This window comes from Dasypus novemcinctus, chromosome 13 (genome assembly GCF_030445035.2).
Source record: "Dasypus novemcinctus isolate mDasNov1 chromosome 13, mDasNov1.1.hap2, whole genome shotgun sequence".
Taxonomy (NCBI): domain Eukaryota; kingdom Metazoa; phylum Chordata; class Mammalia; order Cingulata; family Dasypodidae; genus Dasypus; species Dasypus novemcinctus.
This window is the reverse complement of record NC_080685.1, coordinates 59,745,961-59,760,001: the sequence shown is the minus strand read 5'-3', so window position 1 is coordinate 59,760,001 and position 14,041 is coordinate 59,745,961. Positions and strand designations below refer to the sequence as shown.

Here is a 14,041-nt window from a genome sequence, read left to right as displayed (position 1 = left end):
TGAGGAAGATGTTTGGGTGAATGATTCTCTCCTTAGGAAGAAGATTTGCCAATGCTTCCCCTTTCCTCTTCCCATAGAAGAAATGAGTGAAGATTCAGGATCCTGACTGGAAAAAGTCACTTATCCCTTATCTATTGAAATGTAGGGAAAAAAGCATGAATAAAATATGACCAGTACTAATATATGGCAAATACCTCGTCTCCAAATAGGTGCTCCATTTCTTCTCGTGCAATTATTGTTACTTTGGTGCCTTTGATCTCAGAAAGGAGAAGAGTGCATGTGCGGATCCAATCATAACATTCTTTCTGAGAAGAGATATAATTACTAGGCAGAAAAAATCAGATAACTCATTCATTCATTCACTCCTAGTGAGGAGCTGCTAAGTACAATTCCTCTAAATATAACTTCATCCAATTAATTTTATATCCTTTCAGTTCAAGATTTATGCAGAGGTGAATTTCTATGAATATAAACCTAGATCATATAATCTCTTATTGGCAGCATTTGGGATCTGCTTTGTAGTGGGATAAGGAGTGAGGAAATGCCATAAAAACAGATGCAGAAGAATTGTTGGGTTTACTAGTCTAAAATGGTGTGTCCCCATAAATTCTATGCTATTGCCTAGGTCAACTCTGATTTCATAATAATAATAAGAGAAAACACCTCCATGCCACTTAATTATATGCCAGCCACACTTAAATATAAGCATTATACAGATATTAACTCATTTGGTCCTCAAAATGATGTCAGCATTATTATAATCCTTATTTTTTAGATGATGATACTGAGGAATAGAGCTGTAAATATCTTGCCCAACCAAGGTCACATACACAGTTAAGTAGAGCACTTGGCTTCTAATCCAAGGAGTCTGTGCTCTTAAGCACTACAAAATATCACTCCCCCTATCCTAATAAAGTGAATGAATAAAGATTTGAAACATTGTTTTGGAAAAGATGTTCACTCCTTACCTATACCTACAGGCGTAGAGTAGGTCTCATACACCTAAAGTGAATAGTAAAACTATATTTACTTTATCAAGATTTCCTAACAGCTAAGATCTGGCTTCAATGTTTAAAAGATCAATTATTTCTTATTACTGAGAAAAATCAGATTGAAATAGGAAACATTATCTTCTCTAGGGAAGGAGATCCCATCAATTTAACCATCAAAAAACTGTACCATATGAAATAATTACCCATTTTAGACTCCGGAAATCAACTACAAAGTGCGTAATATGACTTATATTTCTCTCATTATTACTTATTTTGAAATATGGAATTAGTATGAAATGTCACAAATAGTCTTAGAAATCAAATACAAGTCCTTTATTTTATAAATAAGGAAACTGCAGTCTATAGATTAAAATATGTTGCCCAAAACTTTGCTAATGTTACTAAGTTTAAAATCTGGATTCAAATAGTTACCATGATGTCTCATTGCACATGAGAAAGAGGACTGGATAAGGGAGATGAAAATATTGAATTTTTGAGTAAACTCTTAAGAGACTTCATCTATTAAAAAAAAATTAGGCTGTTGGTTTGCTTGAGGTGGCCCCATGTTTAACAATCAGCTCTGTGTGGATGGGAGGGGGTGTAGGTGAAATTTGCAAATTTCCACAGTATAAATACTTGCACTGTGGCTGATTTCAAGCTACTAACACAATGCCACTGAATGTGGAGCTGGAAGGGGTGCATACAACTGGCTCTTGTGAGCCAGTATGAACCTCCACCCCACCACTGCCTCTAAGATACTTCCAGCTACAATATTTGATAAATATTGTCTTTTTTTAGTTGCACCTAGGATGAAGTATTAGTTAATTAAAACAACAGTAGTAATATTTTGAAATTATATTACTTCAGAGTTAGTTTACAATACATAAAAAATAAAACTATGCTCTAGCTGAATTTGCATACCATGAAACAGGTCCTAAGTTTCTGAGACATTGTAAATACTAAAATAAACCTTTTAGTGAGAAAAAAAAATCAGTAGGAGTCTTGATGGAAGTTTCATGATAATCTGTTAGAGGTAAGCAAGTTTTCCTTTCAAGACATTCAGCATCACCTTTTACCAGGTGTAGACCAAGATAGCTTGGTTGCTAACAAATACATGTGGATATCCTTCCATCAATACTTTTCTTACTTAAATTCTAACAAAGTGTGATTCAGGACTGCATAAATAAATGCTTCTTATGTAAAATAAAAGGACAAAATTAATGCCTGGGGTGAAGGAAGATTTAAGAAGCAAGGAATGGGAAAGGATTGTGGGAAGATGACAGAGTAGGAAAATTCAGGACTCAGTCCTTCCACCAGAACAACTATTAAATAGGATGAAACTGTCTGAAACAACTATTTTGAAATTCTAGAGGCAGAGAAACACTATGCAGCAACCAGGAAAGCAGGAGGAAGAGGCTGATAAATTGTAGTGACAAACAGTGAATTATTCTCTCTGCACGGGTGGCTTCTGGCACCCATCCCCCATTCTTTTTTTTTGTTTTTGTTTTTAACATTTTATTTCAGAAATAGATATTATGGGGCAGAGGAAAGGAATTGTTTTGTTCGCAGTTTTGAAGATACTCCTCATTTAGGGGATAGGACTGTTCCATCACCATGTTTTATTAGTTGTGATGGTTAGGCTGATGTGTCAAGTTGGCCATGAAATAGTGCCCAGTTTTTCGACAAGCAAGCACTGGGCTAATTATAATGCATGGGCATTGCATTGACTTTAATCATCAATGAGTTGACTGCATAGATAGTTGGTCACATTTACAATCAACTAAGGAGAATGCCATCAGTAATGAGTAACATCTCATTACTAAAGTTGAAGGTCTTAAAAGGAGAAGTGATTTCAGCATTTCAGAGAGGGAATTTCTATTCCTACTTCAGATAGCTAGTATTTCCTGGGGAACTCAATGAGGGCCTTCACTGGAGTCCCTGGCTTGTAGCCTGCCCTATGGAATTTGGATTTGTGTATCACCACAATTGCATGAGACAATTTTATAAAATCTCATACTCTTTTCAGATATATCCTGTCATTCTGTTTCCCTAGAGAACCCTGACTAATACAGCTTCGTACTGGGAGTGGTTCTTGAAAATCAGAATCTTAAAAATGGGATTTCTAAACTAGTTCTGGGATTTTTGCAAATTGGCTGTCTACTCTGATTAGAATCAAGGGTACTAATGACTCCATTTCAAGTAATCAAGAGGCCACCGATAGTCCATGGCATGAGTTGGCAATAGAAATATGCAAAATATCACCAGTGGGATGACTACATTCATGCTTATAAGAGGCAAGGATCTGAGTGAGAGTGTTTTTAACACCTTAACAGAGTTTTGTGGATTTAAAAAAGTACAGTGATCTTGGCTGGCCTTTCCTAAATACACTGGATACAGTTACAAAAGAAAGGGATGAGCTGAAGATGGCACGTTTGCAATTTAAGCACCACCTGAATGATGTGAAAGTTTCTAGGTGTGCTCTGAAAGAAAATCTTGTTTTGTGCAGCCACATACTTGAGAGCTCTGAAAAGCAGACTCAGAGTCTCATTGTGCAGTAGCAGAGTTACAATGGAAACTAAAATCCCAACCTTGCAGGGTGTTTGCTCTTAAAGTGAGGGTATTGATTGGAAAGGAGTGGAACCCTGAGGATTGGGATGGGGACATATGGTTTGATGAAAATGGCAGTGGGGACTTTGAAACCCTGAATTCTGCTGAGGTTTTGCCAGATAAACCAGTAATGGTGTGCCATGAGGAGACAGCCACCTGGCTTCCTCCCTGCCCTGAGGAGAAGACCACCCAATGCCAAGCCTGCACCACCCGACTTCCTTCCTGCCCCAGGGAGACAATCTCCCAACCTCAACCCTACCCTGAGAAGTCTGACATCCTACCACCACCTGAAGAGACTGATCCTGTCTCATCAGATGAAACTGCAAGGGAGTGTACTGATTTGCAATACACTTCTAATTCTTCTCCTTACCCACCCCTATCACTCTCTTTTCTTTCAGACCTATAACTTGACTAAAGTCACAAGCCCCCAAAGGTGAAGTACAAAGTGTGACCCATGAGGAAGTATGCTATATTCCAAAAGAATGGCATGGACTTTCCAGTTTATAAAGTCAGAAATCAGGGGAATGTGTGGGAATAGATATCAAGGATATGGGATAATGGTGGAAGAAATATAAAGTTGGATCAGGCTGAATTCACTGATATGGCCCCAATAAGCAAAGATTCTGGATTCAATGTTTTAGCTTGAGGGGTCAGAAAGGGCTATAACAATGTGGTTGACTGAAACATGGACAAAAGATGACCCACAGTGCCTGAGGTCAAGATGCCAGAATAGGGGGTCAAAGGCTTAGACTGATTAGAATGCTAGAATGGATTTCACACTAAGACCTGCCTACCCACCACAGGAATATCAAGAGGACACACCTTTCACCAGGACAGTGAGGAATAAAGTTGTGATAATAACTTGACTAACTTCACTGAAGAGTTTTGTAGTTGCTCTTCTCCATAGAGGTCAGATATTACTGTGGGAACTACTGTCAGGGATCTAGGATCTTTAAACACTATGGAGATGATTGGATCCTGGGCTGGCAGAAGCCAATTAGCAGCACTTAATTGCCAAAGATAAGGTGAGTGTGGCTACCACAATGAAAGGCAGACTCAAAGCAGTGATCCAAAGAGTCTAAGTTGCACAGCTCTATAGTGCTGGATAATAGATAATGGGGTACCTAGAACTAAAATATATGGGCAGTCTACTAAATTACTACTTGATCTGTTTAAGCAGAAGAATCCTGGGGTGTGTAAACAAAACCATAACTTAAATTACAGAAACAGAGTCAATTCCAGACTTGAGACAATTTACAGACCCAGAGCCCCTTGAATGAGGGGGAGGCCAGGTCCTTTTGGGGAAGGTTCTGTACACTGCCCAAAATTTACAGTTAATCTTCCTCCCAGCTTTCCCCAAAAAGACTATGGCTTTTTTTTTTTTTAATTTTTATTGACTTTGTAATAATATTACATTAAAAAAATATATATATATGAGGTCCCATTCAACCCCACCACCCCCACCCCACCTCTCCCCCCACCCCCAGCAACACTCATTCCCATCATCATGACACATCCATTGCATTTGGTTAGTACATCTTTGGGCACCTCTGCACCTCATGGTCAATGGTCCACATCATGGCCCATACTCTCCCCCATTCCATCCAGTGGGCCCTGTGAGGATTTACAATGTCTGGTGATTGCCCCTGAAGCACCATCCAGGGCAGCTCCATGTCCCAAAGACGCCACCACCTCTCATCTCTTCCTCCCTTTCCCCATACCCATCAGCCACCATGTCCACTTTTCCCAATCCAATGCCACCTTTTCTATGTGGACATTGGATTGGTTGTGTCCATTGCACCTCTATGTCAAGAGGAGGCTCAGATTCCACCTGGATGCTGGATGCAATCCTCCCACTTTCAGTTGTAATCATTCTAGGCTCCATGGTGTGGTGGTTGTCCTTCTTCAACTCCATCTTAGCTGAGTGTGGTGAGTCCAATGAATCAGATTGTAGGTGCTGGAGTCTGTTGAGGCTCAGGACCTGACTATCACATTGTCAAGACTATGGCTTTTGACCAGGATAAAAGTGCATTGGGGAAAAGGAAATGAACAGACATTTCAGGGATTATTAGACACTGGCTCAGAAATGACTTCATTTCAGGAGACCCAAAATGTCACTGTGGTCCACCAAAGTAGGGGCTTATGGAAGTCAGGTGATTGATGGAGTTTTAGCTCAGGTCCATCTCAATAGGTCCAGTGGGTCCCCAGAGGAATTCTGTGGTTATTTCCCGAGTCCCAGAATGCATAATTGGAATAGACATCTTCAGCAACTGGCATAATCCCAACATTGGTTCCCTGACTTATGGAGTGAGGGCATTATGGTAGGAAAGGCCAAGGGGAAGCTACTAGAACAGCCTCTACCTAGTAAAATAGAAAATAAAAAGCAATACCAGAGTCCTGGAGGGAATGTAGCAATCAGTGCCACCATGAAGGATTTGAAGAATGCAGGCGTGGTGATTCCCACCATATCCCCATTCAACTCTTCTATTAGGCCTGTGCAAAAAACAGTCAATCTTGGAGGATGTCAGTAGATGATTGTAAACTTTACCAGGTGGTGACTCCAATTGCAGCTGCTGTTCCAGATGTGGTATCATTGCTTGAGTAAGTCAACCCTGGTATGCAGCTATTGATCTGGAAAATGTTTTGTTCTCAATTATTGTTAGTAAGGACCACCAGAAACAGTTTGCTTTCAGCTAGCAGTCCTACTTCAGGTGTACATCAGCTCTTCAGTGTGATGTCATAATATTGTCTGCAGGGACCTTGATCATCTTTCCCTCCCACAAGATATCATAATGGTCCATTATAATGATGATATCATGCTTATTGGACCTAGTAAGCAAGAAGTAGCAACTATGCTAGACTTATTGGTAAGGCATTTGCATGAAAGAGAATGTGAGATAAATCCAACAAAAATACAGGGGCCTTCCACCTTGGTGAAATTTATGGATATCCAGTGGTGTGATGCATATTGAGATATCCTTTCTAAAGTAAAGGATATGCTGTTACATCTGGCCCCTCCTATGACAAAAAAAGGAACAATACTTAGTTGTCTTCTTCAGATTTAGAGACAACATATTCCTCATTTGGGTGTGCCACTCTGGACCATTTACCGAGTGACCAGAAAAGCTGCTAGTTTTGAGTGGGGACCAGAAAATGAGGAGACTCTGCAAAGATCCAGGCTGTTGTGCACGTTATATTTCCACTTGGCCATAAGATCCAGCAGATCCAATGGTGCTGGAAGTGTCAGTGGCAAATAGCAATGCTTTCTGGAGACTTTGGCAGGCCTCTATAGGAGAATCATAATGTAGACCCTTTAGATTTGGAGCAAAGCCCTGCCGTTGTCTGCAGATAACTACTCTCCTTTTGAGAAATAGCTTTTGGCTTGCTACTGGGCCTTAGTAGAGACTGAATGCTTAATCATGTTCCACCAAGTTACCATGAGACCTGAGTTGTCTATCATGAGCTGGGTATTGTCTGACCCACCAAACCATGAAGATGGTCATGCACAGCAGCATTCCAGCATAAAGTATAAGTGTAGATATGAGATAGAGCCTGAGCAGGTTCTGAAGGCATAAGTTAAGTTACATGGGCCCAAATGCTCTTGGTCACCACTCCTGTCACATTATCTTCTCTTTCCCATGAAAGAGAACTCTTGAGGAGTTCCTTATAATCAGTTGACTGAGGAGGAAAAAAACTTGGGCCTGGTTTATAGATGACACAGCACAATATGCAAGTACCACCCAAAAGTGACAGCTGCAGCAATGCAGCTTTTCTGGGAAGTCCTTAAAGGAAAGTGGTAAGGGGAAATCCTCACAGTGTGCAGAACTTTGAATAGTACATGTCATTGTTCATTTTGCTTGGAAGGAGAGACTGCCAGAGGTGCATGTGTATACCAAATTATGGGCTGTGGCCAATGGTTTGGCTGGATGGTCTAGGATTTGAAGGAACAGGGTTGGAAAATTGGTGATAATGAGCTCTGGGGTAGAAGTATGTGGACAGAACTTTTTGAGTGGGCAAAAAACATATAGATACTAGTGTCCTTCATGAATGCTCACCTGAGGTGGCTTCAGCAAAGGATAATTTTTAATAATCAAGTAGATAGGATCACCTAGTCTTTGGAAACCAGTAGGCCTCTTTTCCAAGCCTCTCTTATCATTGACCAAAGGGCTTATGAACAAAGTGTCCTTAGTGGTAGGGATGGAGGTTATGCATGGGCTCAGCAACACAGAATTTCCCTTACCAAAGCTGACTTGGCTATAGCCACTGTTTAGTGCTCTATCTGCCAAAAGGAGAGACCCACACTCAGCCCAATATAGCACCATTCCCTGAGGTGATCAGGCTACCTGGTGGCAGGGTGATTATATTGCACCACTTCCATCACGGAAGGGGTAAGAATTTGTTCTAACTGGAATAGATACATACTACATATATGGGTTTGCCTTCTGTGCACACATGCTTCTTCAGCTACCATCCATGGACTTACTGAATGTTTACTGCCATGGTATTTCACCCATCATTACTTCCAATCAAAGAACCCACTTCACGGCAAATGATGTGCAGGAATGGGAACATACTCATAGAATTCACTGGTCTTAACATGTTCCCCATCATCCTGAAGCTGAAGGATTGGTAGAATGGCCTTTTCCAGACTCAATTATGGTGCCAACTAGGTGGCAATACCTTGAAGGACTGGGCCAATATTCTACAGGAGGCTATGTATGATCTAAATCACTGTCCACTCTATGATGCTGTTTATCCCATAGCCAGGATTCATGGGTCCAGGAACAAAGGGGTGGAAATAGAAGTGGCACTACCCACTATTACCCACTGCAACCTTAAGCTCTGCTGGTCTACAAGTCACAGTTCTAAAAGGAGGAGTGCTTCCACCAGGGAACACAACAATGATTCCATTGAACTGGAAGTTAAGAGTGCCGTCTGGCCACTTTGGGCTCCTCATGGCTCTGAATCAATGGGTAAAGAAGGGAAATACTGTACTGACTGGAGTGATTGATGCTATCAAGAGGAAATAGGGATTTCTGGGAAGATGGTGTCAGAGTAGGCAGGCAGGGCTCAACTCTCTCACAAAAACAACAGAGAAAGGTCCAAATCTGTTCAAGGGACCTGCTTTGGGGGGTCAGCAGAGTGTGAGGGACAAAAAGATGAAGAATCTGAAACAACACACATGAGTTACTAAACCTCTGCAGCAGCCAGGAAGGGCACTGAACACCCCCCTCGCCAAGACTTGAAGTTTAGATAAAGCCTGTGGTTCACTGCAGCTGATGGAGAAGGGAACAGACATCTTCCTCCCTGAAAGGAGGGAGGGTGCATCAGATGGTGGAGAGTGGTTTCTCCTCAGTGAATTCAGTCAGCAAGCCCACTGTGAATCAAGCAGAGATTGAAATAAACACCTTCATGGAAAGGTTCACTGACAAGGGACATCTGCTGAATTTCAAGGAAACTGCAAGGAGAAAAACTGCTTTTAGATCTCTTTTTAGTCCCAACTCCTAGGAGAAAATCCACACTCCATTACTGAGTGCTTGGCGTGATTTAGATAACTTAAGCTGGGCAATTTTAAAGACTTAGAATAAGTTAACAAAAAAATCAGAGAAGAGCTGTGAAAAAAATCTCAAGGCAAAAGAGAAATTGACTGTCAGAGTAAATTCATCAACATATTCAGATGCCTAGATGTAAGCAAAAAATTAGAAGCCATACTAGGAAACAGGAACAGATGGATCAGGCAAAGGAACAAACCAAATAGCCTGACAAAATACAGAATATAAGACACCTAATCAATGATAATAACAAAAATCTCCTAAATCAATTCAAAGAATTGAAGGAAAATATGACTAAAGATATAAAGGATATTAAGACACTGAGTGAGCCTAAAGAACAATCTGAATGCCTGAAAAGTAACAGAGCCTATAGGAATGAAAGGCACAATAGGTGAGCTTAAAAAATACATTAGATGCACATAACAGTAGAGTTGACATGATCAAAGGCAGAGTTAGTGATATCAAAGACAGAGCATCTGAACTGGAAAAGACAGAGAATAGAACGGAAAAAAAAAAAAAAAAGGAAAAAATGGAACAGGGTCCCAGGGAATTGAATGACAATGTGAAATGCACAAACATATGCTTTGTTTGTGACCCAAAAGGAGAAGAGAATAGAAAAGGGGGAGGAAGAACATTTGAGGAAATAATGCCTGATGCCTTCCCAACCTTCATGAAAGATATAAATATCAATATCCAAGAGGGACAATGCACCCCAAACAATAAATCTGAATAGACCTACTCTGAGACACCTACTATTCAGAGTGACAAATATCAGAAATAAAGAGGATTTATCAAAGCAGGAAGAGAAAAACAAAGCATCACATACAATGGAACCTCAATAACAATAAATGCTGACTCCTCAGAGAAACCATGGAGGCAAGAAGAAAGTGGTATGATAGACTTAAGGTACTGAAAGAGAAAACTGCCAGTCAAAAATTCTCTATTCAGCAAAACTGTCCTTCAAAAATGAGGGTGAGTTTAAAGTCTTCTCACACAAATAAAAACTGAAAGAGTATGTTATCAAAAGACCATAAATATAAGAGATACTAAAGGGAGTGCTTCAGCCTGAAAGGACAAGGGTGAGAGACCTGGGGAAGAGTGGAGAAATGAAGATTATTAAGAAGGATAAATTAAAGTGTAAATAGAAAATAGTAAGATATGACAACAGAAAGCCAAAGTATAAATGGATGAAGTAAGTAATGCCTTTACAGTAATAACATTTAATGGTAATGGCTTGAAGCCCCCAATCAAAAAACATAGACTGATAAAATGGATAAAAAATATGAGCCTTCTATATGATGTCTTCAAGAGACACCTCAGATAGAAGGACACAACAAGGTTGAAAGTGGAAGGTTGGAAAAAGGTATTCCATGCAAATTGTAACCAAAAAAGAGCTGGAGTAGTAATACTAATATCAGACAAAATAGAATTTAAATGCAAAACTGTTTTAAGGAATGAATATGGGCATTATATGTTAATAAAAGGGGTAATTCTCCAAAAAGAAATAAGTATAATAAATATTTATGCAGCTAACCTGGGTGCCCCAAGATAAATGAGGCAAACACTGGCAAAACAGCAGGGAGAAATAGATGTCTCTACAATAATAGAGACTGCAATACACCATTCTCAGTATTGGATAGAACATCTGGACAGAGGATAAATAAAGAAACAGAGAGCTTGAATAATATGATAAATGAACTAGACCTAACAGACATTTATAGAGCATTACACCCCCAAACAGCAGGATATGCATTCCTTTCAAGTGCTCGTGGATCCTTCTCCAGGATAGACCATATGTTGGGTCACAAAATAGGTGTCAAAAAAAAATATAAAAAGATTGAAATTATGCAAAACACTTTCTCTGACCATAATGGAATGAAGCTGGAAATCAATAATGGATGGAAAAAGAGAAATTTTATAAATATATGGAAATTAAACAACACACTATTAAATAATCAGTGGGCCAAAGAATAAATTGCAAGAGAATTAAGTAAATATCTTGAGAAGAAGGAAAATGAGAACACAACATATCAAAACCTATGGGATACAGCTAGGGCAGGGCTGAGAGGGGAATTTATAGCCCTCAGTGCTAACATTAAAAATGAAGAAAGAACTAAAATTGAAGAACTAATTGCACACCTGGAGGAACTAGAAAAAGAAGAACAAACTAATCCCAAAACAAATTGAAGGAAAGAAAGAGTAAAGATCAGAGCAGAAATAAGCACAACTGAGAACAACAACAACAACAACAACAAAATATTAGAATTGGGGAAGTGGACTTGGCTCAATGGATAAAGCATCCGCCTACCACAGGGGAGCTCCATGGTTCAAACCCAGGGCCTCCTTGACCTGTGTGGAGCTGGCCTACATGCAGTGCTGATGTGCGCAAGGAGTGCTGTGCCACACAGGGGTGTTCTACACATAGGGGAGCCCCATGCACAAGGAGTGAGCCCCATAAGGAGAGTTGCCCAGCACGAAAGAAAGTTCAGCCTTGCCAGGTGTGGTGCTGCACACACAGAGAGATGACACAGCAAGATGATTCAACAAAAAGAGACAGAGATTCCTGGTGCCGTTGAAAGGAATAGAAGTGGACACAGAAGAACACATAGTGAATGGACACAGAGAACAGACAACTGGGGGGGGAGGGGAGAGAAATAAAAAATATGTATATTAGAATCAACAAAACCAAAAGTTGGTTCTTTGAGAAGATCACCAAAATTGATAAACCCTGAGCTATACTGACCAAGAAAAAATAGAGAGAAGATGCAAATAAAATTAGAAATGAGAGGGAGGATGTTACTATTGACCCTGCAGAAATAATACAGAACATAAGAGGATACTGTGAACACCAAAGCAATAGACAATGTAGACAAAATGGATAAATTCCTAGAAACACAGAAACAACCTTCACTGACCTTAGAAGAAATAAAGACCTAAACACCAACCACAAGAGATTGAAACAGCCATAAAAAACCTCTCAAAGATGAAAAGTCCAGGACCAGATGGTTTCACAGGTGAATTCTACCAATCATTCAAAGACAATCTAATACCAATCATGCACAAGCTCTTCCAAAAAATTGAATAGGAAAGAACACTACCAAACTCATTCCAGAAAGCCAACATTACCCTAATATCAAAAACAGATATACTATTAAAAAAAAGAAAATTACAGACCAATATCTCTATGAACATAGACACAAAAATTCTCAGCAAAATGCTTGCAAACTGAATCTAAAAGCACATTAGAAGAATTATATGGAGGGTGGGACCATGGTGCATGAAGAGGAAGGTTGAAGCCTCATAGAGACTGGCAGTCATCTTGCTCCAACATGTGGCAACAGACTTTTGTGAGGGAAGTAATTTACTCTTTATGGTCTTGTGACTGTAAGCTTCTACCCCCAATAAATACCCTTTATAACCCCTCCCCCAAAGAATTATATACCAAGATCAAGTGAGTTTTATCCCAGGTGTGCAAGGATGGTTCAACACAAGAAAATTAATTAAAAATCCATTAGTGTAATAAACCATATTAATAACTTGAAGAAGAGAAATGGCATGTTCTTCTCAATTGATGCAGTATCCTTTCTTGATAAAAATACTCCAAAAATAGGACTAGAAGGAAGCTTCTCAATAGAAGGAACATATTTCTCAATATGAAAAACCTACAGCTAGCATTGTATTCAATGGTGAAAGACTGAAAACTTTCCCACTGAGTTCAGTAACAAGACAAAGATGTCCACTGTCACCACTTTTATTCAATATTGTGCTAGAAGTTCTAGCTAGAGCAATTATGGTAGATAAAGAAATAAAAGAGATGGAAGATATAAAACTTTCACTATTCACTGATGATATGATCTGTATCTAGACAATCCTGAAAAATCCACAACAAAGCTTTTAGAACTAATAGACAAATTCAGGAAAGTGGCAGGGTACAAGATTAGTATGCAAAAATTAGTAGCACTTCTATAGACTACTGATGAGCAATCTGAGGAGGAAGTCAGAAACAATTCCATTTATAATAGTGACTAAAAGAATCAAATATTTAGGAATAAACATAACCAAAGATATAAAGAACCTGTATTCAGAAAATTAAAACACTGTTAAAAGTAACTGACCTACCAAGCACCAACTAGCAATGCAACTGGAAAAAAACCTTGACCAAAAGGGGGAAAAGGTAAAGACAAAGGAGTTTATATGGCTAAGAGACTTCAAAGTGGTTCCAGAGATTAGGCTTATGCAAGTATTAGCACTATCTCATTGACTGCCCAAGTAAATGTTGCCTCACATAGCAGGGCTCCTTAGGGTTCTGGAGACATCCAGACACTGCAGAATAGGGTAGACAGCTCAGGAGTTTGGTGCCCTGCCAGTGGGTCCTACTTTGGAATTTATGCTTCCCAGTGTGACAAAGGTGGACTCAGTTGTGGTTTCCCTGCTCATGGATGGCTTTTTTGACCTTTCTATTTGAACCTATAGTTAGTACTAGAGTTGACAGGTATATGTCCAAGAGATTGAAATCTTTGGGCTGTACTTGTGCCAGTTGGGTCTTGAATCTCAATAGAGTTGCAACACCTACTCTCCAGTTCATTGGACTCAGCCAGGACAACTAACAAGGAGATGATGATAGACAACAACCATCCTGGGGAATAGAGAGTCTGCAGCTGCAGGCAAGGTAGTTCCATCCATCTGCCCATGGGATCTAAGCCTCCTCTCAATTAGAGGTGGAGTGGACATCACCATCCCAGAATCCTCAGAATTGGGGAATGAACGAATGATTAGAGTAGACTTACTGGTATTCTACTATAGACTTGTTGTGATTCTAGCAATGGAAGAACTTATATCATTGATGTGGAGGCAGTGGCCACTGGAGGTTCTGAGGGGAGGGAGAGGGAA

General features: G+C 39.8%; 1 protein-coding gene across 1 annotated transcript in view; it reads right to left on the bottom strand.

The window, feature by feature from the left end:
* The window catches only part of AXDND1 (axonemal dynein light chain domain containing 1), a 177,363-nt gene that overhangs the window by 19,064 nt on the left and 144,258 nt on the right, over nt 1-14,041 (bottom strand). The window contains exon 21 of the mRNA XM_058274806.2: nt 195-305. Within this exon, the coding sequence (XP_058130789.1) occupies nt 195-305 (111 nt within the window). The remainder of the gene's footprint in view (nt 1-194; nt 306-14,041) is intronic.